This window comes from Oncorhynchus keta, chromosome 30, assembly GCF_023373465.1.
Source record: "Oncorhynchus keta strain PuntledgeMale-10-30-2019 chromosome 30, Oket_V2, whole genome shotgun sequence".
NCBI lineage: Eukaryota > Metazoa > Chordata > Actinopteri > Salmoniformes > Salmonidae > Oncorhynchus > Oncorhynchus keta.
Genome location: NC_068450.1, coordinates 25,599,551 through 25,626,503, shown reverse-complemented (window position 1 = coordinate 25,626,503; position 26,953 = coordinate 25,599,551). Strand labels below are relative to the sequence as shown.

Genomic DNA, 26,953 nt, shown 5'->3' with positions numbered 1-26,953 from the left:
CTCGGGTACAACCTCTTCTATTTGCATTTCGAAACACTCCCTAATTAACCATACACTGTATGGTCAAAATCATCCCTTTAAAGCCCGCTGGGAATGTACAGTGCCTTCAGACCCCTTGACTTTTCCCACATATTGTTACATTACAGCCTTATTCTAAAATTGATTACAAAAACAGGGTTTCAGACATGTTTACCAATATTTTACAAAAAATAAACTGAAATATCACATATACATAAGTATTCAGACCCTTACCTCAGTACTTTGTTGAAGCACCTTTGGCAGCGCCTACAGCCTCAAATCGAATTGGGTATGACTCTACAAGCTTGGCACACATGTGTTCTCTGAAGATCCTCCGAAGCTCTGTCAGGTTGGATGGGGAGCGTTGCTGTACAGCTATTTTCAAAAACTTGTCCCGAAGGCACTCCTGCGTTGTCTTGCTGTGTGCTTAGGGTCATTGTCCTGTTGGAAAGTGAACCTTTGCCCCAGTCTGAGGTCCTGAGCACTCTTGAGCAGGTTTTCATCAAAGAACTCTCTGTACTTGGCTCCGTTCATGTTTGCCTCGATCCTGACTAGTCTCCCAGTCCCTGCTGTTGAAAAACATCCCACAGCATGATGCTGCCAGCACCATGCTTCACCGTAGGGATGGTGCCAGGTTTCCTCCAGATGTGGCGCTTGGTGTTCAGGCCAAAGAGTTCAATCTTGGTTTCATCCGACCAGAGAATCTTGTTTCTCATGGTCTGAGAGTCTTGGCAACTCCAAGCGGGCTGTCATGTGCCTCTTACTGAGGAGTAGCTTCCGTGTGGCCACTATACCATAAAGGCCTGATTGAGTGGTGCAGAGATGGTTGTCCTTCTGGAAGATTCTCCCATCTCCACAGAGGATCTCAAGAACTCTGTCAGAGTGACCATCAGGTTCTTGGTAACCTCCCTGACCATGGCCCTTTTCCCCCCATTGTTTAGTTTGGCCAGGCGGCCAGCTCTAGGAAGAGTCTTGGTAGTTCCAAAGGTCTGCCATTTAAAAATGATGGAGACCACTGTGTTCTTCGGGTCCTTCAATGCTGCAGACATTTTTCGATACCCTTCCCCAGAGCTGTGCCTCAACACACAGGCTTAGGGCAGGCACACATAGGTACAAAGAGCGGACCATTAGGGCAATTCAAGTTGCTTTAGCAATGGCAAATATCCCTCAAATGAGTAGGCAACTCACCAATAAGACATCTATCCTCAACAGCTGTCTCGTGTAGGAGTATAGGCCAACATTGCTGTTCTGTGAGTCGTGCTTTCCACCTGGCCACCACATTCAGCAGCGTCTTTTGCGCATCACAACCTATCACCTGCACATTAATAGTGTAAAGCTTTTCTGTTCACATAACTTGTTTTGGGATTGTGCTTTTATGGCGATGTTGCTGTCTTCTACTGCTCTGCTTGTATTTGGGAGCCCATTGATGGCAAAGAAACCCCTCTGGACTTCAACCTGTTGTGAAATGGTGTATGGAAATTGTATGTAACATTTTGTTTTGCTGATGATTCCATCCAAAACATTGGCTCATCGAGGGCTGTGAGATCAGCAAGCTCCCACTGAAAAGTTGCTGTTGACTAAAACCTGAGAGCGGATAGCACTTGGATGTGCACTGGAATGGCATGTGTTTGTTTGCCTCTCTAAGGCAGGTCTTAAATCCTCATGGGAAATTATATCTGATGAGCCAATCTGTACTTTCTGCAAAAAAACTCCTACCAATCTTCCAAAAGAGCAATATTAGCCTCGATTTTCGATTTTCGATTTCCCATTATCTCAGACTTTTATAGTATTTCAACAATGGTTTCACTTTCACACGTACCTCTAATTTAACAAATTACTGCACTTTATATGGATTATTATCATAACAAATACACTGTAGTGGTCAAATGATACAGTATGTCAGTCAAGATATGTTGCATGAATTCACAATGGAAATACAATGAAATTGAAAACTGATTTAACTATCACTCTCACAGTTTCAAAATACACTGAGTATACAAAGCATTAAGAACATGTTTGCACCCCCTTTTCCCCTCAGAACAGCCTCAAGTCGTCGGGGCATAGACTCTACAAGGTGTCGGAAGCGTTCCACAGGCATGATGGCCCATGTTGACAACAATGCTTCCCACAGTTGTGTCAATTTGGGTGGTAGTGGATCTCTACTCTGAATAGCTTGTTTCATCTTGGATTAAGATCTGGTGACTGGGCAGGCCACTGCAGTAAGCTTAAAAATTACTGTCATGTTCCTGGAACCATTGTGGCATTATCCTGCTGAAATAATCCATTCGCAGATGGATACACTGGTATGTAAGGTCGTCAGCTGCCATACCCCATTCCTGTCGGGCTACACCTGATTGGCAATGCACCTGATTGGCAATGCTGTTCAGAAATCCTCGGTGGAGAGTCCAGACCACATTCCCCCTGAATATGCCGATTTGGCTCTCGCCTTCTCTAAAAAGAAGGCGACTCAATTACCACCTAATCGACGGGGCGATTGTGCGATAGATCTCCTAGTAGACGCTGCACTTCCCAGGAGTCACGTGTATCCCCTCTCACAGGAGGCTATGGAAACATATGTCTCCGAATCCCTGCGTCAGGGGTACATTCGGTCCTCCACTTCACCCGCCTCCTCAAGTTTCTTTTTTGTGAAGAAGAAGGATGGGGGTCTGTGCCCGTGTATTGACTATCGGGGTCTCAATCAGATCAGGGTGAGGTATAGTTACCCACTACTGCTCATAGCTACAGCAATAGAGTCAATGCACGGGACGCGCTTCTTCACCAAACTAGATCTCAGGAGCGCTTACAACCTGGTGCATATCCAGGAAGGAGACGAGTGGAAGGCGGCTTTCAGTACCACCTCTGGGCACTATGAGTACCTCGTCATGCCGTAAGGGTTGATGTATGCGCCATCAGTCTTCCAACATTTTGTATAAGAGATTTTCAGGGACCTGCATGGGCAGGGTGTAGTGGTGTATATTGATAACATTTTGATATACTCCGCTGCACGTGCGCAGAGTGCTTGGACGCTTGGTGCTTGGTCGCCTGTTGGAGCATGACCTGTACGTCAAGGCTGAGACATGCCTGTTCTTCCAACAGTCCGTCTCCCTCGTAGGGTATCATATTTCCACGTCAGGGGTGGAGATGGAGAGTGATCGCATTGCAGCCGTGCGTAATTGGCCTCTTGCTTGGTGGCGCCGGTAGTATGGGAGCTGGACGCGGACATGGAGTGGGCGTCACGTGCAGAGCCCGCTCCCCCTCAGTGTCCAGCTGGGCGTCTGTACATTCCGTCTGTTGTCCGCGACCAGCTAATCTATTGGGCCCACACGTCACCCTACTCTGGTCATCCTGGGATCGGCCCGGATGGTGCTCTGTCTTAGTGGGAAGTACTGGTGGCCCACTTTGGCTGTGAGGGTTTATGTTTCCTCCTGCTCGGTGTGCACCCAGTGTAATGCTGCTAGGCACCTGCCCAGAGGTGCTGCGCCAGCAGCATACCACCCTGCATACCACTGCTGGCTTGCTTCTGAAGCTAATCAGGTTTGGTCCTGGTCAGTCCCTGGATGGGAGACCAGATGCTGCTGGAAGTGGTATTGGAGGGCCAGTAGGGGGCACTCTTTCCTCTGGTCTAAAAAAATATATATATATATATCACAATGCTCCAGGGCAGTGATTGGGGACACTGTGTAGGGTGCTGTCTTTCGGATGGGACGTTAAACGGGTGTCCTGACTCTCTGAGGTCATTAAAGATCCCATGCCACTTATCGTAAGAGTAGGGGTGTTAACCCCGGTGTCCTGGCTAAATTCCCAATCTGGCCCTCAAACCATCACGGTCACCTAATAATCCTCAGTTAACAATTGGCTCATTCATCCCCCTCCTCTCCCCTGTAACTATTCCCCAGGTCGTTGCTGCAAATGAGAATGTGTTCTCAGTTAACTTACCTGGTAAAACAATGGATAAATAAATAAATAAAGTAAGGTACAACCCTTACCCGTTCCACAATGGCCGTGATCGCACCTGTCGGTGGATTTCATAATTGATCTTCCACCTTCACAGGGTAACACCACGATCCTGGTCATTGTGGATCGTTTTACTATGTCCTGTCGTCTCCTCACTTTGCCCGGTCTCCCTACGGCCCTACAGACTGCAGTGGCCCTGTTTACTCACGTCCTCTGGCACTACAGGGTGCCTGAGGATATAGTGTCTGATTGGGGTCTCCAGTTCATGTCGAGGGTCTGGAGGGCGTTCATGGAACGTCTGGGGGTCTCGGACAGCCTTACGTCAAGGTTTTCACCCCGAGAGTAACGGGCAGGTGGAGAGAGTTAACCAGGATGTGGGTAGGTTTCTGAGGTCTTATTTCCAGGACCGGCCGGGAGAGTGGGCAGCATTCGTGCACTGGGCAGAGATGGCCCACAACACTCTCCGTCACTCCTCAACTAACCTCTCTCCTTTCCAGTGTTTTTTGGGGTATCAGCCGGTTCTGGCTCCTTGGCAGCAGAGTCAGACCGAGGCTCCTGCGGTGGATGACTAGTTCCGGCGCGCGGAGGGACATGGGACACTGTCCACCTTCAGCGCACCGTGCTGCGCCAGAAAGTTGGTGCAGACCGTCACCGCAGTGAGGCCCCCATGTTCGCCCCGGGGGACCGGGTCTGGCTCTCGACCCGAAACCTTCCACTCCGCCTGCCCTGTTGGAAGCTGGGTCCGCGGTTTGTGGGGCCATTTAAAGTCCTGAGGAGAGTGAACGAGGTATGTTATAGGTCACATCTTCCCCCGGATTACCGCATTAACCCCTCGTTCCATGTGTCTCTCCTCAGGCCGTTGGTGGCTGGCCCGCTCCAGGAGGCTGAGGTGCGGGAGGTTCCTCCGCCCCCTCTGGACGTTGAGGGGGCCCCAGCGTACTCTGTTCGTACTGGATTCAAGACGTCGGGCGAGGGGCCTTCAGGACCTGGTGGACTGGGAGGGGTATGGTCCGGAGGAGAGATGCTGGGTTCCGGTGGAGGATGTGTTGGATCCTTCTATGCTGCGAGATTTCCACCGTCTCCATCCGGATCGCCCTGTGCCTCGCCCTCTGGGTCGTCCCCGAGGTCGGTATCGACGAGCGGCTCCAGGGTACTGTCACAACTTCTGCCGAAGTCGGCCCCTCTCCTTGTTCGAGTGGTGTTCGGAGGTCGACGTCACCGGTCTTCGAGCCATCACTGATTCATTTTTCATTTTCCATTGGTTTTGTCTTGTCTTCCATCACACCTGGTTCAAATCCCATCAATTACATGTATTTAACCCTCTGTTTCCCCTCATGTCTTTGTCGGAGATTGTTTGTTGTATGTATTGGTACTTTGTATGTTATGTATGTTATGGTGTGCAACGGGTTTTGTACCCACTTGTACCCATAGTTTGTGAGCATTTATTAAAATACTACATTTATACCAAGTTCGTTCTCCTGCGCCTGACTACCCTGCCACCAGCACGCACCCCATTACAACAGCCTCATATGGTGAAGCTTCACATTACAAAATGATTACATCTTATCTAGTAGAACACAGCCTCATATGGTGAAGCTTCACATTACAAAATGATTACATCTTATCTAGTAGAACACAGCCTCATATGGTGAAGCTTCACATTACAAAATGATTACATCTTATCTAGTAGAACACAGCCTCATATGGTGAAGCTTCACATTACAAAATGATTACATCTTATCTAGTAGAACACAGCCTCATATGGTGAAGCTTCTAGTAGAACACATTACAAAAATGATTACATCTCATCTAGTAGAACACAGCAGCTTCTCAAAATGATTACATCTTATCTAGTAGAACACAGCCTCATATGGTGAAGCTTCACATTACAAAATGATTACATCTCATCTAGTAGAACACAGCCTCATATGGTGAAGCTTCACATTACAAAATGATTACATCTTATCTAGTAGAACACAGCCTCATATGGTGAAGCTTCACATTACAAAATGATTACATCTTATCTAGTAGAACACAGCCTCATATGGTGAAGCTTCACATTACACAATGATTACATCTCATCTAGTAGAACACAGCCTCATATGGTGAAGCTTCACATTACAAAATGATTACATCTTATCTAGTAGAACAGAATTTTAACAATGATTGTTTAAGTCTAGACCCATTGTAATGTATTTACTGAAAACATTTTTAATCACTGGTTGGTGAGTTACTGTATACCCAGATTTGTCTTTGATGTGATTCCATGAAAGCCAGACAGATCACTCTCCATCCCCTCTTTGTAGACATGTATAACAATAGTCTCTGCCCAAGTAAATATAAAGGTGGTTTTGAGAGATTAAAAGTTGATTCTTGTCAAAGCTGAAGCTTGAGCGTGTAATTTGAATTGAACTGGCAAGCGAGGTAGTGTAGATTCAGCCAGTGCCAAAGAACAGACTCACTTCTCTGGCTCTCTCTCTCTAATGGGCTCCTGCGTGGACAGATTAATAGAAAGGTTTAAAAACCTGGACCGCTTTGAAAGAAAAGGTCTGTGACATCCGGGCGATTGGAGAAAGAACTATTATCTTATGAGGGGAGAAAAAGACAGGTGGCACATATTACCCTACAGGCCTCAGGGGGATAGCCTAGCTCAGATAATGTACTGTGTATGTGTTCTATAAGAGGCATCCCTCAGACATTGGGAACATGTGTTGTATCTCTCCTCGGCATAAAGTTATTGAACAAAGCTAAGCGTGTGTCCATTGTTTGGGGGAAGGTGTGAAATGCCTCTCCCTCCATCAGTGCTGTGATGTGGGAGGTTCGTCTAGCCTCACTGGAGAGAATGAGAAATAAAGGTGTGGTGAATCTGTCTCTCGAGGCGCATTAGCCAGGCAGATTGCATCGACTCGTTGGCTACAGCATGTCATGCTGGTGCTGTGAGATTCTCTGGCATTCAGGCATGATTAGTCACTGTTCATGTTGCAATAAAACAGGACATCGCCTGGTACCCCATATAACTGCCATGAAGGCCTCGATGGCAGGGCTAGTGTGTGTTTGTGTGTGTGTATCTGTGTATGTGTTTGTGTGTGTGTGTTTGAAGATGTCTGTTTTATTCCAAGTGGCCTGCGTAGGGGGCCTGAGACAGACACAGAATATTACTCCTCCTGCGGTCAGCAGACCCTCTGAGAAAATACATTCCTCCATTCCAGAGCCACCCTGTCATTCCAGAGCCACCCTGTCATTCCAGAGCCACCCTGTCATTCCAGAGCCAACCTGTCATTTCAGACACAGCAGCATCTGCCAATGTCATTTTACAGCAATTGTCTCTGAGAAGACTGTACATTCCTACCTTTAGATTCAGAACTGGGTGCTGCCAGCCTTTCTTCCTCTGTGCTGATGTAGTTTTGTATCATTATTGTGAGTTTCAGCATTGTGGGGGTGAATTAAAGAAGCTGCTGGGGGATCTCCAGAAACCCAAAACACCACTTATCTGGATTTCTGCTCCTTTGGATTCAGGGATCAAGAATCACCATTAATGGAAACTAAAGCGTGAAAAGAGGACTTCTCTCTTCTTTTCACCTTGAACGTCTTTGAGAGACAATTCATTGAATTTGGAGGATATTGAGATTACTTCATAGAGATACATCACTGTATACAGTATCTTATTTTCAATAACACATTTCACAGGGCAAATTGCCACTTCAATTTCCAGTATTGTTTTTTCTTCTCCTTCCAAACGATCTGTCTTTCCCCAGGCAAAAGAATAAGGCTCAGCTTGATGACTCTCCAGCTAGCTAACACATTGGAATGCAATGCGCCGGGCTGTCTGAGCTGTGGCTGTTGCTATGACCAACTCGGTGGGAAAGTAAGTCAAATAAGAAGCGAGGTGAAAGTGACAGGACCTTCTCCTAAATAGACTGTTAGCGTAGCATGAGGGGAGTGCAGAGGAGGGAGAAAACACGTATTATTGGCCAGGGAGAAGCATCAGCTTTGTTAGAGAGGGGCTAGATCTTCATCTGAGGAGAGTTTTGCTGAAGCCTCTGTCAGGTTGTCTCTATTTTCTATTCACCATTGACTCTTACGGTAAAGTAGCTAGGAACAGTGAAAATATTTTTACTAGATGTTATAAAAACACCTTTTTATTCATCAAATGATTCGCAGGTTGTTTGATGTCATAATCCGAGGAGGAAATTCTAGCACAATCCTTCTCGCATAGAACTGACAGGAACATCATGGATTTGATATTAATGATTTTGGCAAAGCCTATTCTTTTGTGGAATGTCAGTTACATGTTCCACAGTCAACCACAGTTCAGTGTCAGGGGTGAACTAACCTCACAAGGCCAGTCATGCATTCCTCCGCGAGGAAACGAAACATGGCATGCGATGTGGATCTCTCCCTCCTCCTTATGCTGTGTGCAATCGCAGGGCTTGCTTGGCTGGCGCATTGGGTGTGCAACAAGGAGGCTGTTCAGCATCACAATAGACACACTGACTCACCACAGTAGCTTTGGAAAGTAGATGTAAACTAAATGGATAAATTAGGGTCTCTCAAACTACTGTACAATATGTGGGACCACTAGCCAAGATCAGTCATGAACTGTTATCCAATGAATACTCACATACTGAAAATGTGGGCTTTCAATGGGCTGTGGATGACTAAAATAAACATGGTGCTTGGTTGGGGGTTACTGTAAGAAAAGCTCAACTGTTTCATTCCTCAGAGGCACAGGAACTAAATAAACCCACCTCAGGACGCAGGTGTAGAAGCCGTTGTCCTCCAGCTCAGCTGAGCGGAACCAGATGGAGTCATCCTCCTTGCTGAGCCGATGGCCGGAGAAGATGATAGGCTCCTCAGAGTCCCCTTTGTTTTTGTACCAGATGAGCCGGAGCTTGGCGCTCTGAGTCATGGAGTAGTTGGTCCTGATGTAGCTGTAGAACAGGGCGCACTTCACCCTCACTGGTTCCCCTGCTAGGACCCGGTACCTCTTCAGGTCTACCGACCAATCGATGCAGCCGTCCACTGTGGAGGAGGAAGTAGTACATATGGTTAGGGGACTGGTGCAAACAGAGTGGTTGTTGGTGTCATGGAATACTATGCTTGCTAAAACTAGGAACTAAGAGCCTAAACCTCATCCTACAATGCATGGAGCAATGAAAACCCAAATCCACCATAGTCCCTTTGCCCAAGGAAGCGAAGGTAACCTGCCTAAATGATTACTGCCCCGTAGCACTCACGTCGGTAGCCATGAAGTGTTTTGAAAGGCTGGTCATGGCTCACATCAACAGCATCCTCCTGGTTACCCTAGACCCACTCCAATTCACATACCGCCCCAACAGATCCACAGATGACGCAATCTCAATATCACTCCACACTGCCCTTTCCCACCTGGACAAAAGGAACACCTATGTGAGAATACTATTCATTGACTACAGCTCAGCGTTCAACACCATAGTGGCCACAAAGCTCATCAGTAAGCTAAGGACCCTGGGACTAAACACCTCCCTCTGCAACTGGATCCTGGACTTCCTGACGGGCAGCCCCCAGGTGGTACGGGTAGGCAACAACACGTCTGCCACGCTGATCCTCAACACTGGGGCTCCTCAGGGGTGTGTACTTAGTCCCCTTCTGTACTCCGTGTTCACCCACGACTGCGTGGCCAAACACGATTCCAAAACCATCATTAAGTTTGCTGACGACACAACAGTGGTAGGCCTGTTCACCGACAACGATGAGGCAGCCTATAGGGAGGAGGTCAGAGAACTGGCAGTGTGGTGCTAGGACAACAACCTCTCCCTCAATGTAAGCAAGACAAAGAAGCTGATTGTGGACTACCAGAAAAAGCGGGCTGAACAGGCCCCCATTAACATCAATGGGGCTGTAGTGTAGCGAGAGTTTGAAGATCCTTGGTGTCCACATCACCAACAAACTATCATGGTCCAAACACACCAAGACAGTCTTGAAGAGGGCACAACAAAACCTTTTCCCCCTCAGAAGACTGAAAAGGTTTGGCATGGGTCCCCAGATCCTCAAAAGGTTCTACAGCTGCACCATCGAGAGCATTCTGACCGGTTGCATCACTGCCTGGTATGGCAACTGCTCGGCATCTTACCGTAAGGAGCTACAGTGGGTAGTGCGTACGGCCCAGTAAATCACTGGGGCCAAGCTTCCTGCCATCCAGGGGTTATATAATAGGCGGTGTCAGAAAAAAGCCCATAAAATTGTCAGAGACTCCAGTCACCCAAGTCATAGACTGTTTTGTCTGCTACTGCACGGCAAGCGGTACCGGACCAAAAGGCTCCTTAACAGCTTCTACCCCCAAGCCATAAGACTGCTGAACAATTAATCACATGGCCACCGGACTATTTACATTGACACCTCCCTCAATTTGTTTTGTACACTGATGCTACGCACTGTTTATAATTTATGCATAGTCACTTCACCCCTACCTACATGTACAAATTACCTCAACTAACCTGTACCCCCACAAACTGACTCGGTACTGGTACCCCCTATATATAGCCTCGTTATTGTTATTTTATTGTGAACTATACTGTTGGTTAAGGGCTTGTAAGTAAGCATTTTACAGTAAGGTCTACACTTGTTGTATTCGGTGCATGTGACAAACAAAGTTTGATTTGATTTGATAATAGAGCTACAGAAATTGGAAGCTACTAAGCCTATACTGTGGGGGTCAAATTCAAATGACTCCTAAAGTATTCACACCTTGCAGTAGGAAGAAAATCTCATCTCATATTCATCTTCTCCATTTGGATTTTCATTTGCATCCTAAATGAGAGCTCTCTAGCTAGGCTTCAAAGACATTTCAAGTTGTACTCGGTAATTAGCTGCCGCTCTCCTCTCTCTCCATTGTCATCCATAGGTGAGTAGTGGGGGAAAAGCCACAGGAGCCAGTAATGATGAGCCAGTCAAGATTGCCTTAATGCTGGTGAGCTTTGAACCCGTGACACATGGTGAAACAATAGCGTATGACAGGGAGAGGCAGAGAAGGTCATAGTCACAATCAGACTAATGCAGGGTTATTTACCAGTTAGCAGCTAAGGCACTGCTGTTGTAGAGAGGCAAATAAAATAATTTACTCTACCATGAACACAGTTCATTTTCAAATAATAACTACTTTAAGATGTACTGTATGTCTATGGCCAAAAATAACCAGTGAATTGCCTAAAATGGACTGCTACTCTTCTCGTTGTGTGACTACAGTACAGTAGGATGCTTTCACATTACAAACCCCAAATGCCAGGTCAGCCAGCTACATGGATGGACAAGTCATTAAAGACATGAAGACAGTTTTTTTGTCATCTGTCATAATAAACATTGAGTTAGAGGAACACAAATACGGATGTCAACTTGAAGAGAAAAGCTGACAGGCTCAATTGCCTACAGAAAAAACAGTTGCACATCAGTGGAATTACAGACTCCAGGTACATGTCCCAGCTCTCTGTGTCCTATAAATATGTTTTACATTGAAAAACTGTCCATTGTAATGTGAAGAGGTCTGCCATCAAGACGATTTACAGTATAGATTCTATTATTTCGGATAATTATTTGTCTTGCCAGGTTGGAAAATGAATTCCTGACATAGACAGGAAGTAAAAATTGACAAGAGGAAATTACATCCATCAAGTGAGCCGGAGGAGGAGGAGGAGGAGATGGCTCCGAACTGCAGGCTGGAGCCAAGGGGAGGGGTTACGATGGAAGGTGATGTTCCCTGAGTTTATTTGTGAGAGCTCAAACATGTGGGAGATGAAATGCAAGGAAAGCAGAAGCGGCACGCATTAGTTCAATCTGCTAGGTTAATGTACTGTATTTTAGACAAAAGGCACAGCCAACCAACGCTGAGTGCTCAGGTTACAGATGAAATAAACTGGCGCAGGAGAAGCAAGCATATGTTGTCTGAAGTCACAGCCGCAATGCACTTTTCTGAATGATTCATTCATCGTTGCCTCCCTGGTGTTTGCCACTGTGGCATGGTTGAGGAGGGAGCTATTCATTGTGACGATGAGGCCTAACAGGCCAGATGTATAATTCCAGTCAGCTGCTGCAACAGATCCCCATTTGCACAACGCCACCTATAATATTTGAGTCTGAAAATAAGTTAGAATAAAGTAGTAACCAGGATGTGTCATAAAGCCACTGGTGGGACGGACTGAACATATGTAATATAACAACCCAATGTCAAGAAACTGTCCATTAACTCTCTTACCTTTTCAAGAAAAGCCACTGAAAAATGTAAATATAGTCTGCTACAATGGTACATAAAGGCATCACCATGAAATACACACACACAGTGTGTCGGTACAAAGGGGCTGTAAACCAGTACTGAAGTCTCTAGCTGCTGGTCGTCAGCCCTCACAGCTACTAAGCCCAACAGAGAATCACAATCCATTGTAAAATCCTGTGTAGATCTCAGCCCCTGCTTTAATAATAATAGCTTGACCTGGCTGCTGCACACTGGCCAAGTTTATCATGAAGCAGTATAGCAATTTCAGCAATGACAGCTGAGAGGAGGAAAAAAGTCAACGTCAGAGCTATAGCCCACCAAATATTTTGTGCTGATGTGAAATTTCAGTCCTCGCATTTGATAGTTTGTTTAGGATTTTCTTGAGAAATGTGAATGGATAGCTTTTAGTGGACATGTAGCTTTACAGAGGTATAAAACGGGGGAGCAGGGGTTACAGCCATTTTGATATAAATCTAGAAATGAGTTACACTCCGGCGCAGAAAAAAACAATCTTATCAGAGGAAAATAAATATGTTATGGGCCCTCTTGTTATGGAGTTGGAGAAGTGGGGAGGGTTATGTCCCCTCCTATTATGGAGCTAGAGAAGTATGGAGGGTTATGGCCCCCTCCTGTTATGGAGCTGGAGAAGTGGGGAGGGTTATGTCCCCTCCTATTATGGAGCTAAAGAAGTATGGAGGGTTATGGCCCCCTCCTGTTATGGAGCTGGAGAAGTGGGGAGGGTTATAGCCCCTCCTGTTATGGAGCTGGAGAAATGGGGAGGGTTCTGGCTCCCTCCTGTTATGGAGCTGGAGAAGTGGGGAGGGTTATGGCCCCTCCTGTTATGGAGCTGGAGAAGTGGGGAGGGTTATGGCCCCTCCTGTTATGGAGCTGGAGAAGTGGGGAGGGTTATAGCCCCTCCTGTTATGGAGCTGGAGAAGTGGGGAGGGTTATGTCCCCTCCTGTTATGGAGCTGGAGAAATGGGGAGGGTTATGTCCCCTCCTGTTATGGAGCTAGAGAAGTGGGGAGGGTTATGGCCCCTCCTGTTATGGAGCTGGAGAAGTGGGGAGGGTTATAGCCCCTCCTGTTATGGAGCTGGGGAAGCAGTTTATCAACGCACAGCTTGTAGGCCCTTTTAAATAAATAGACTTGACCACAGAGGTCCGTCCAGACCACAAAAGGGATTTACATTTACTTGCCATGTCAAACACGTAAACCCCCTGTAAGGTATATTTATTTTGTTTTCCCAGTCTCTCGAATTTGAATATGGCTCATGCACATTATTATACAGCATATGTCTTACTTATGCAGAGGGACTAATGAGTTAAACAATACCACTGTGTATTGTGTGTAGGAATCTTACACACACACACACACACACACACACACACACACACACACACACACACACACACACACACACACACACACATACACACACACACACACACACACACACACACACACACACACACACACACACACACACACACACACACACACACACACACACACACACACACACATACTGTATAGTATATACATACATACATACATACATACATACATACATACATACATACATACATACATACATACATACATACATACATACATACATACATACATACATACAGTACATACATACATATACAAGTCTCTGCTAGGTAAAGCCCCGCCTTATCTGACCATAGCAGCACCCACCCGTAGCACGCGCTCCAGCAGGTATATCTCACTGGTCATCCCCCCCAAAGCCAATTCTTCCTTTGGCCGCCTCTCCTTCCAGTTCTCTGCTGCCAATGACTGGAACGAACTACAAAAATCACTAAAGCTGGAGACTCTTACCTCCCTCACTAGCTTTAAGCACCAGCTGTCAGAGCAGCTCACAGATCACTGCACCTGTACATAGCTCATCTGTAAATAGTCCATCCAATCTACCTCATCCCCATGCTGTATTTATTTATTTATCTTGCTCCTTTGCACTCCAGTATCTCTACTTGCACATTCATCTTCTGCACATTCTACCATTCCAGTGTTTAATTGCTATATTCTAATTACTGTTTATTGCCTTACCTCTCTTATCCTACCTCATTTGCACATGCTGTATATAGATTTTTCTACTGTATTATTGATTGTATGTTTGTCTATTCCACTGTGTAACTTTGTGTTGTTGTATGTGTCGAACTGCTTTGCTTTATCTTGGCCAGGTCTCAGTTGTAAATGAGAACTTGTTCTCAACTAGCCTACCTGGTTAAATAAAGGTAACAGAAAAAAGAAAAGCAATAAAGTAAAATAAAAAAAATAAAAAAACACCATAGTGCCCTCATAGCTCATCACTAAGCTAAGGACCCTGGGACTAAACATCCTGGACTTCCTGACGGGCCGCCCCCAGATGGTAAGGGTAGGTAACATCATATCCTCCACGCTGATCCTCAACACGGGGGCCCCTCAGGGGTGCGTGCTCAGTCCTCTCCTGTACTCCCTGTTCATTCATGACTGCATGGCCAGGCACGACTCCAACACCATCATTAAGTTTGCTGATGACATAACAGTGGTAGGCCTGATCACCAACAACGATGAGACAGCCTATAGGGAGGAGGTCAGAGACCTGACCGCGTGGTGCAAGGACAAATTCAAATCAAACTTTATTTGCCACATACGCCAAATATAACAAGTGTAGACTTACAAGCCCTTAACCAACAGTGCAGTTCAACCTCTCCCTCAACGTGATCAAGAAAAAGGAGATGATTGTGGACTACAGGAAAAGGAGGACCGAGCACGTCCCCATTCTCATCGATGGGGCTGTAGTGGAGCAGGTGGAGAGCTTCAAGTTCCTTGGCGTCCACATCACCAACAAACTAACATGGTCCAAGCACACCAAGACAGTCATGAAGAGGGCATGACAAAATATATTCCCCCTCAGGAGACTGAAGAGACATGGCATGGGTCCTCAGATCCTCAAAAGGTTTTACAGCTGCACCATCGAGAGCATCCTGATGGGTTGCATCACTGCCTGGTATGGCAACTGCCCGGCCTCTGACCGCAAGCCACTACAGAGGGTAGTGTGCACGGCCCAGTACATCACCGGGGCCAAGCGTCCTGTCATCCAGGTCCTCTATACCAGGCAGTGTCAGAAGAAGGCCCTAAAAATTGTCAAAGACTCCAGCTACTGCACGGCGAGCCAAGTCTAGGTCCAAGAGGCTCCTAAATAGCTTCTACCCCCAAGCCATAAGACTTCTGAACAGCTAATCTTGTTTCTCATGGTCTGAGAGTCTTTATGTGCCTTTTGGCAAACTCCAAGCGGGCTGTCATGTGCCTTTTACTGAGGAGTAGCTTCCGTCTGCGCCACTCCACCATAAAGGCCTGATTGGTGGAGTGCTGCAGAGATTGTAGTCCTTCTGGAAGGTTCTCCCATCTCCACAGAGGAACTCTGGAGCTCTGTCAGAGTGACCATTGGGTTCTTGACCACCGCCCTTCTCCCCAAATTTCTCAGTTTGGCTAGGCGGCCTGCTCTAGGAAGGGTCTTGGTGATTCCAAACATCTTCCATTTAAGAATGATGGAGGCCACTGTGTTCTTGGGGACCTTCAAACCTTCAATGTTTTGATACCCTTCCCCAGATCTGTGCTTTGATATAATTCTGTCTCTGAGCTCTATGGACAATTCCTTCGACCTCAAGGCTTGGTTATTGCTGTGTGCCTTTCCAAATCATGTCCAATCAATTTAATTTACCACAGGTGGACTCCAAGGTGGACTCATCCCTAGGATGATCAACGGAAACAGCATGCACCTCAGCACAGTTTCGAGTCTCATAGCAAAGTTTCTGAAAACGTATGTAAATAAGGTATTTATGGGTTTTTTTTGCAAAAAAAATCTAAAAACCTGTTTTGGCTTCATCATTATAGGGTATTGTGTATAGATTGCTGAGGATTTTTATTTATTTAATCCATTTTAGAATAAGACTGTAACGTAACAAAATGTTGAAAAAGTCAAGGGGTATACATTTCTCAAATAGATGAATACTATGAAAGACGCTTTGATCCTTATACATATAAAATAGTATTGTAGTACAATACATGATTAACCTTAGTATGTGAAGAAAGAATGACACGGTGTATCTTGATCAGGGTGCTAGCTGAGCAGGAGACAAGGAGCCCCAGGGAGTTAGTAGGAAGTCAAGGGAGAGAGACAGAAAGATGTCAGAGAGACAAGGAGCCCCGGGGAGTTAGTAGGAAGTCAAGGGAGAGAGACAGAAAGATGTCAGAGAGACAAGGAGCCCCGGGGAGTTAGTAGGAAGTCAAGGGAGAGAGACAGAAAGATGTCAGAGAGACAAGGAGCCCCGGGGAGTTAGTAGGAAGTCAAGGGAGAGAGACAGAAAGATGTCAGAGAGACAAGGAGCCCCGGGGAGTTAGTAGGAAGTCAAGGGAGAGAGACAGAAAGATGTCAGAGAGACAAGGAGCCCCGGGGAGTTAGTAGGAAGTCAAGGGAGAGAGACAGAAAGATGTCAGAGAGACAAGGAGCCCCGGGGAGTTAGTAGGAAGTCAAGGGAGAGAGACAGAAAGATGTCAGAGAGACAGCAGTACGTCAAGGGTCAGTCGACGAGGGGAGCATATGGCAGAAAGAGAGTCTTTGTTTACTCAACACAACACTATGACGATCCAATCCTGCTACAACCACTGGATGGAGTGGCTTGAGAGCCCTGATGCTCTTTCAACATCTGGGAGTCAGGCATGAATGTGAGCTTTGTCTGACTGAACATAACATATTGGCAGGTTATGTATTGGCCTACTAGCAAACATAACAGATTTATGTCCATAGAAACAGATTTTACACTGTATTACACTGTGTACAACAATGTTAAATTATTTGCTATGTTATGGTCAATAGGAAAATCGAAAGCCATTCCAATTGTGATTTCTATGTTGATACTAACCCTCTTTGTACATGCCCAAAAGCGTTTTCATTTGAGCTCACCAACAGAATAGGTCTGGAACTAAAGAGGCTTCGAACAGAAGAGGTCTAGAACAGAAGAGGTCTAGAAGAGAAGAGGTCTAAAACATAAGAGGTCTAGAACATAAGAGGTCTAGAATAGAAGAGGTCTCGAACAGAAGAGGTCTAGAACAGAAGAGGTCTAGAACAGAAGAGGTCTCGAACATAAGATGTCTAGAACATAAGATGTCTAGAACATAAGAGGTCTAGAACATAAGAGGTCTCGAACAGAATAGGTCTAGAACATAAGAGGCCTCGAACAGAAGAGGTTTAGAACAGAAGAGGTCTAGAACAAAAGAGGTCTCCAAAAGAAGAGGTCTAGAACAAAAGAGGTCTAGAACAAAAGAGGTCTAGAACATAAGAGGTCTGAAACAGAAGAGGTCTCCAACAGAGGAGGTCTCCAACAGAGGAGATCTAGAACATAAGAGGTCTCCAACAGAGGAGGTCTCCAACAGAGGAGATCTCTAACAGAAGACAATATAACACAATCATATGATGATGATTGAAATAAGGCAACTGTGTCACAGGAATAAATAACCTTCTGAAGAGGTCCATAATGAGAAAGAATTAGTTTAATTTTAGTTGTGGTCGGAAACAAATGACCCCATTCATTAATATCAATACTCAGGGAATAATAGATGGAAATAAAACATGGATGGAAGAAAAACCAAACATTTCTTTCCCCTGTTCGTCTTGTTTATTTGAGTGAATCCTGCAGGCCATTACCAGAGCATCAATACATAACAGCTCCAGAGCCAGCAGACAGAGTGAGGGCGGAGAGAGATACAAGGCCGGGAAAACAACAAGATATTTAAATCACCCTGCAAGACAACTGATGAATGTCTCTATAACTGGCAGCTTAAGACTGCTTCATTCAAAGTGCTGTAGTAATCAAATGCACACAAAGGACAGTAATTGCCTGGAGTTGATTTCTGTTGACAGAAATAGATTTGCATTGTGTTCACCCAACATGCTGTTAATCATTGTGCTGGGCTCGGCTGTTCTAAGAGAACCCTCACAGACACAGACTCCAGCTTTTTTTCCTTAGCGTCACTCTGTTCTGCTTTCAGAGAGTAGGATGTGTAAAATTACACAAGAAGTCTACATAACCCATTGTCATCATGCGACAGAGGACATGTTGAAATCCAGATGCCTATACAGTACATTCAGAAATTATTCAGACCCCTTGACTTTTTCCACATTATGTTATGTTACAGCCTTATTCTAAACTTGATGAATTCGTTTTTTCCCCCTCATCAATCTACACACAATATCCCATAATGACAAAGCAAAAACAGGTTTTTAAAAATGTGAAATACATTTACATAATTATTCAGACCCTTTACTCAGTACTTTGTTGAAGCACCTTTGGGAGCGATTACAGCCTCAAGTATTCTTGGGTATGACGCTACAAGCTTGGCACATTCTTCTCTGCAGATTTTCTCAAGCTCTCTGCAGATGCACCTGAGCTCAGGGTCTGAATAGTTATGGAAATACATTATTCATGTTTTTAATTTTTAATAATTTAAAAATATATATTTTTTTCTAAAAACCTGTTTTCGCATTGTCATTATGGGGTATTGTGCGTAGATTGAGGATTTAAAAAAATATCAATTTTAGAATAAGGCTGTAACGTAACAAAATGTGGAAAAACCTTAGGGGTCTACTTTTCGAATGCACAGTACTCTTGAGTGTACAAAAGATTAGGAACACCTGCTATTTCCATGACTTAGTCTGACTGACCAGGTGAATCCAGGTGGAAGCTAGGATCCCTTATTGATGTCGCTTGTTAAATCCACTTCAATCAGTGTAGATGAAGGGGAGGAGACAGGTTAAAGAAGGATTTTTAAGCCTTGAGACAACAGAGACATGGATTGCGTAGGTGTGCTATTCAGAGGGTGAATGGGCAAGACAACATATTTGAATGGTGCAACTCAATATCAGGAAGCTGCTCTTAATGTTTTGTCCACTTAGTGTAGCTCTTCATTAACATTCCTTGATAAAGATATGACTATGATGTTTTTTGTTATTCAGAATTGATAGGCTTTATAAATAGCTTGAATACAGTGGTTCAACTGTTTATTTGAGGCCATATGTACATGCATCCTGTGATGTACTTGACTCAAAATGTCCTGAGACAATAAAACAACCAATGGGATGTTCACAAACAGGGAGCCCTATCTTTCACAACCCTTTCTGCCTTCTAAGGAACTCAATCCACCCTGTGAGTTATGTGTTTTACCCGTATTTGGCACAGTGACTGAGGAACTCAATCTATTGAGTGTGTTGTGTGTTCTAACCCTATTTGTCACAGTGACTCTGAAGAACTCAGTCCATCCTGTGTGTCGTGTGTTCTAACCCTATTTGTCACAGTGGCTCTAGTGTGGTGGAGTCGTTTTAAGGTGTGTGTCTGTGTTCCACCACATTCCCTCCCCCTCCCTCTGCCTTCCTACTCCTCCCTTTCTGTCCCAAATGTGTAAAGCTGGCTGGGAGCCAGTGTAGCTACTCGTGCAGGTTGCTTTACTCTGCTTGTCATTAATAAAGAGAAGTGGTCCTGCACATTCCTGCACCAGGGCCCCACAGACTGAAGCCTGAAAGAGAGAGACAGAGAGAGAGGGGGAGAGACAGAGAGATAGATTGAATTGAGAGACAGAGAGAGACAGACAGCGAGCGAGAGAGAGACAAAGCGAGACAGAGCGAGAGAAACTGAATTGAGAGACAAAAAGAGAGACAGTGAGACAGAGACAGAGAGACAGTGAGACAGACAGAGAGAGACCGAGAGACAGAGAGAGAGACAGAGCGAGAGAGAGATTCAGAGAGACAGAGAAAGAGACAGAGATAGACAGTGAGTGAGAGAGAGAAAGAGAGAGAGAGAGAGAGAGAGAGAGAGAGAGAGAGAGAGAGAGAGAGAGAGAGAGAGACAGAGACAGAGACAGAGACAGAGACAGAGACAGAGACAGAGACAGAGACAGAGACAGAGAGAGGGAGTATTCTGGATACACTGGGCTGCTTAATGAACTAGTTCAAACCCCATTGTCAGCTACCACTTACTGTACCTCCTTGGTTACTGATGGTTCCTCTTCTCGCTGTGCATCACTGTTAGAGTGACATTTGCCTCTGACAGGCAATCACATCTAATGGAGGGAGCCCTACTGTAACTCTACCTACATGTACATATTACCTCAATTACCTTGACTAACCGGTGTCCCCGCACATGGACTCTGTACAGGTACCCCTGTATACAGTCTCGCTGTTGTTATTTTACTGCTGCTCTTTCATTACTTTTTCCTTTTATTTCTTATTCTTATTCATATTTTTTAAACTCCATTGTTTGTTAGGGGCTTGTAAGTACACATTTCACTGTAAGGTCTACCTACACCTGCTGTGTTCGGCACATGTGACTAATAACATGTGATTTGATTTGTAGCAGTGAGGAGGGAGACCGAAGGATGAGAGGTCACTGAGGACCCCATAATCTCCCATACAGTCATTCAGTTTAGCTGGGAAGATGGAAATATTCATCACTTATACTACCTGTTCTAATTTACAGAACGTTCATTTACTACACAGGTAATGGGGGATTTGGTCTCACTTAGAATTGGCTGGAAAACTAACCCAGGAAGTAGGGCTGCTGTACAATTATCAAAACAGCTGCAGACTTCCTTCCTACCACCACTCTCTCAACTGTAAGTAACATAGACAGCAGGACTGGAAGTAAACTCTATAACCTCACTTTGAAAATGCTTAATACAAGCGAAAACCTCTCCCAGAATCCATAGCATACATTAGGCCTATGTCCACATTTAAATCCATCTAAAATCCCCCTGACACTTTGTCAATAAACTAACCATTTGAACGATAACAAGGGATTAATGTGTGTTCCTTCTCCCCCCTACCCTCACCCCTCTCTCCCCCTCCCTCTCTCCACCTCACCAATATTGACATCACCTACACTTTACATGGATAACATTGGACTTAAAGAAGCCATTTGGAGAGAAGAGCGAGTCATGCCAGTTATGCCAATTTCATCATGCTGCCTCGCACTACAGAAACAGGGGATAGGCTCCCCTATCATTCTGGCTCAGGCTTACTTATTTATGCCATCTACAGTAGTTAGGATAACCTACATAATTCTGCTGTCTATTAACGATTGAATAAGGAAATATTCCTGGTTCTTGGAAAGATCAAAGGTCTCCACAAAGCTCACCACTGTAAAGATGGACTGTAGTATATTAATAAAATCAATTCTTCAAATATTTAATTAAATTAAATAAAAGTCTCAGATGCTGAACACTGAAGAGGCCAATGATCTTGAAGAGAAGGCTGTCTGACAAATATATGTACTGGGAACTTGGCAAGAGCATTCAAGCTAGTCAACCAATACCTTTTAGTCTATGGATTACACATCAAGGTCTTCCAAGCGCACATAATTAGTTACACTGCTCTAAACTTAATCTAAATATAGGGGTCTGTGTGTGTGTGTGTGTGTGTGTGTGTGTGTGTGTGTGTGTGTGTGTGTGTGTGTGTGTGTGTGTGTGTGTGTGTGTGTGTGTGTGTGTGTGTGTGTGTGTGTGTGTGTGTGTGTGTGTGTGTGTGTGTGTGTGTGTGTGTGTGTGTGTGTGTGTGTGTGTGTGTGTGTGTGTGTGTGTGTGTGTGTGTGAGTGAGTGCTTGCATGCAAGTGCGTGTGTTTGTCAATGCCATAGTTTTGCAGGGAGGCAGAGAGCAATAATATCACCAGTTGGCAGCGCTGGCACAACTAGTTGTGTTGCTACCTGCTGCTAGTCTGGGCTGCAGCGTTCTCTCTCTGAGATGCCAACCTGCCAACCCAGCCAGGTAATGGCGCAGAATGATTCATCACTTTATTAAAAGTATGCATCTTTGATCTCAAAACATCCGTTTATTTAATTCTGCATTAAACCCCAACAATAAATCTTTAAGTATAGAGCCTAACCTCTAAAATTGAATTATATTACTAAAATTGGACTAATTATCAAATCAAGATGAGAAAAGCATCTATCAAGGATTCATAGTGAAGACTCAGGGATGGATTCATAGTGAACGCTCAGGGATGGATTCATAGTGAACGCTCAGGGATGGATTCATAATGAAGACTCAGGGATGGATTCATAGTGAAGACTCAGGGATGGATTCATAGTGAACACTCAGGGATGGATTCATAGTGAAGACTCAGGGATGGATTCATAGTGAACACTCAGGGATGGATTCATAGTGAACACTCAGGGATGGATTCATAGTGAACACTCAGGGATGGATTTATAGTGAACACTCAGGGATGGATTCATAGTGAACACTCAGGGATGGATTCATAGTGAACACTCATGGATGGATTCATAGTGAACACTCAGGGATGGATTTATAGTGAACACTCAGGGATGGATTTATAGTGAAGACTCAGGGATGGATTCATAGTGAAGACTCAGGGATGGATTCATAGTGAAGACTCAGGGATGGATTCATAGTGAAGACTCAGGGATGGATTCATAGTGAACACTCAGGGATGGATTCATAGTGAACACTCAGGGATGGATTCATAGTGAAGACTCAGGGATGGATTTATAGTGAACACTCAGGGATGGATTCATAGTGAACACTCAGGGATGGATTCATAGTGAACACTCAGGGATGGATTCATAGTGAACACTCATGGATGGATTCATAGTGAACACTCAGGGATGGATTTATAGTGAACACTCAGGGATGGATTTATAGTGAACACTCAGGGATGGATTCATAGTGAACACTCAGGGATGGATTCATAGTGAACACTCAGGGATGGATTTATAGTGAACACTCAGGGATGGATTCATAGTGAAGACTCAGGGATGGATTCATAGTGAACGCTCAGGGATGGATTCATAGTGAAGACTCAGGGATGGATTTATAGTGAACGCTCAGGGATGGATTCATAGTGAACACTCAGGGATGGATTTATAGTGAACGCTCAGGGATGGATTCATAGTGAAGACTCAGGGATGGATACATAGTGAACGCTCAGGGATGGATTCATAGTGAACACTCAGGGATGGATTTATAGTGAACACTCAGGGATGGATTTATAGTGAACACTCAGGGTTGGATTCATAGTGAACACTCAGGGATGGATTTATAGTGAACACTCAGGGATGGATTTATAGTGAACACTCAGGGATGGATACCAAATACACAAAATGGATAAAAATGTGAAATAATACCGAGACATTCAGCTTCAGGATGTGTTGAATTTCTGAGCAGAATATATCCTGGTACTGTGAGCATTTGTTTTGGCTGCTACTGTCACGTGTCGTATGTGTGGTTCCATGGTGCCATGCTTCAATGTCCTCATTAGCCAGCAGCTTCTCCTGAGACGTCTGATTTTCAGTTGGAGCCGGTGTTGGTGCCAGAGGAACTCCGAAAAAGACCTTTCATATGTCGCCAGACCTCATAATTCAAGGACAATTTAACATTGCCCCGCAGGCATAGTCACAACTCCCACCAACATGTCCTGCAGAAAAACTTCTGCCGTTTTTGACCATTAACCAGCTAACCTTGACCACCATACGCTTCGAGAAAAACTTTAACGCTCCAGGTAATTGAGCTATGGATCCCGATCAATCATGTCGGTCACTCCATCCAGAGCACAGCTCAGATCTTATCAGATCTTATCAGGTTAGACTATGTTCATTATTTAATGACTGACATGTTTTGTTTTAATGATTAAATATGCTTCAATGTCCAGTACCTTTCCCGATCGAATGTCTGTAGGCAATTAAGACTAGACGGAAGCCTCTCTCTTCTGTCTCTCTAAGTAGTAGTAATATAATGTATCTATTTAGAAGTAACGTCCACTATGTGACTGTCTCCACCTGTTTCTCTTCCTTTACACGTTAATGAGGAAACGAGTTGGCCTAATGACTAAATCTCCCTGCGGATGCTCTCCAGTTTACACTGATCAATACAAATAACGCTCTCCTGTTCTGTTCTCTCTCCGGATCACTCAGGGCTTTAAGAAACCCAACCACAGCTCTCGCTATGTTGTTCTTGGGAAATAAATCAGTCAACCTAAATACACCAATAGACAACTGCATGATGAGAATTTGATCCAGAAATCAAACAACCTAAATTGGCCTTCTGGGGACCTGTTGTACACCAGATGTGGCAGTCCTAAAAGTCTTCCAACATAAGCTTGCTCGGTGCATCTATTTAGTTGCATGTGTTCTCTCTAATTCGAACATCAACTCTGTTGTCTGCTATGAAGCAAGGGCCTTATAACTCTAGAACCACAAAGAGCCTGTGTTGCTAAGTGAATACAGGTAATAAACTGTGTAGCATTAAAGAAAATGGGAGTTAGAATGCATTGACTGTGGCAATTAACAAAGGTGTTGGGGATGTGGAGGGCTGACGGCTCTGGGCTGTTAGGGAGCACTGGTTTTACCAGGAGGAAAGCACATGTCATGATGATGAGAGAGACAGAGTCAGAGAGAGAGAGCAAGAGAATGAGAGGGGGGAGAGAAAAGAGAGCGGGGGTGGAGTGAGAGAGGGAGATAGAGAGGGAAAGACATAAAGAAGGGGAGGAGGGAGACCAATAGACAAGGAGATGGACCAAGGGAGGAAAGACTTGACAAAAGGAGAAGGGATGAAGGAAGAGGGAGAGAGAGACCGAGTGATAGTGATGTCTGAGAGGCCGGCCAGAGAAGGGGAGCGAGGGAGGAAGGGATGAGAGGAGAGGAGATTGGGAGTCTCAGGGGACATCTCTGAGTGGGAACAGATGGACTGGTTTGACCTCCTCATCAGCATCAGGCCTCTGTGGCACTCTCCCCAAACCTCTACAGCTGACCCCTCAAGCCTGCAGCCATAGGTCTCTCTATGAAGCTAGAATTTACTGTGGTTCTGACAGCACAGAGAGTATGGGGAGAGCAGCCAGTCCAGGCAGCCTCCAGAGGAGAATAGCTCCGCATTACAGCTCTATGGCTGGACAGAACACATTGCACACAACTCAGTCACAATGAGAAGCACCTGGAAACCGGACACATATAGTGCCACCTGGCTGTGACATCAGTGTGTTTCAGCTAACTGTCTATGTGGATGACATTCACCTCCATCTGCTTGTTGAGACAGTGTTGCAATATGAGGCAAGCATTGGTTTACGGTTGGAAAATCGGGTTTATCTGATAACATCCACATTTGATGTAACGACAGTAGCACACACTGTTCAGCCAACAGCAGCTTAAGCGCTATAGAGGGGGGAAACAGCCTCTTCATTTCCAATGGGATCTGAGTGACTGGGAGAGTTGCATACGGTGCAGTTAGGATCAGATTTTCTACTCTCTCAGCTGGAAACTGTCCGTCATCAGGCTTTTCTGGAGAGGGGAGCATGGGTGGGTGAAAGGTTTTGTCAGCTATCAGATAAAGCTGGAGCCAGATTGTCATTCATCAGCAATGCAATATTCACCTCCCCATCCAGCAGCCTCCAGACCCAGGGACCGGGGATGTTGCCACAGAAACCCAGGTTCATAAAGGAACCCAGCGTTGGGTTGGGCAGGGGTTTTATTTTTCTGCCCAGGTGGGTCAGTGCCTTGGCTCATATTATGCTCGTCATCGGAGTCACCCAATAGAAACACAACAGACCTACAGTAACAGTAAGGTGACCTACACTAACAGTAAGGTAGCCTACAGTAACAGTAAGGTGACTTACACTAACAGTAAGGTGACCTACAGTAACAGTAAGGTGAACTAAAGTAACAGTAAGGTGACCTACAGTAACAGTAAGATGACCTACAGTAACAGTAAGGTGACCTACATTAACAGTAAGGTGACCTACAGTAACAGTAAGGTGACCTACAGTAACACTAAGGTAGCCTACAGTAACACTAAGGTAGCCTACAGTAACAGTAAGGTGACCTACAGTAACAGTAAGGTGACCTACAGTAACAGTAAGGTGACCTACAGTAACAGTAAGGTGACCTACAGTAACAGTAAGGTGACCTACAGTAACACTAAGGTAGCCTACAGTAACAGTAAGGTGACCTACAGTAACAGTAAGGTGACCTACAGTAACAGTAAGGTGACCTACAGTAACACTAAGGTAGCCTACAGTAACACTAAGGTAGCCTACAGTAACAGTAAGGTGACCTACAGTAACAGTAAGGTGACCTACAGTAACAGTAAGGTGACCTACAGTAACATGTAGCCATGGCTCAGTCAGACAGACAGCGGAAGACACGGTGGACCGTAAAGTCTACATAGGACAAGGCCATGGGCGTCTATGAACGTCACTAGTGTTTCTTCAATATGCATGTTGACAGCCAAGCAATATGGGAAGGAGGTCAGCAGCTGTAATGTTCTACATATGCTCTATAGACCTGTACCAAGACAAAGAAATACAGTACCAGTCAAACGTTTGGACACACCTACACATTCAAGGGTTTTTCTTTATTTTTACTATTTTCTACATTGTAGAATAATATTGAAGACATCAAAACTATGAAATAACACATATGGGATCATGTAGTAAACAAAGAGGAGTTAAACAAATCAAAACATATTTGTGATTCTTCAAAGTAGCCACACTTTGCCTTGATGACAGCTTTGTACACTCCCGGCATTCTGTCAACCAGCTTCACCTAGAATGCTTTTCAGTCTTGACGTAGTTCCCACATATGCTGAGTACTTGTTGGCTGCTATTCCTTCACTCTGCGGTCCAACTCATCCCAAACCATCTCAATTGGGTTGAGGTCAGGTGATTGTGGAGGC

At 45.0% G+C, this 26,953-nt stretch overlaps 1 protein-coding gene across 2 annotated transcripts in view; it reads right to left on the bottom strand.

The window, feature by feature from the left end:
* LOC118363094 (X-linked interleukin-1 receptor accessory protein-like 2) overlaps nt 1–26,953 on the bottom strand; it is a 530,410-nt gene that overhangs the window by 176,483 nt on the left and 326,974 nt on the right. For both annotated transcript variants that reach the window (XM_052488072.1, XM_052488073.1), the window contains one exon: nt 8,721–8,994. In XM_052488072.1, coding sequence (XP_052344032.1) covers nt 8,721–8,994 — 274 coding nt within the window. The remainder of the gene's footprint in view (nt 1–8,720; nt 8,995–26,953) is intronic.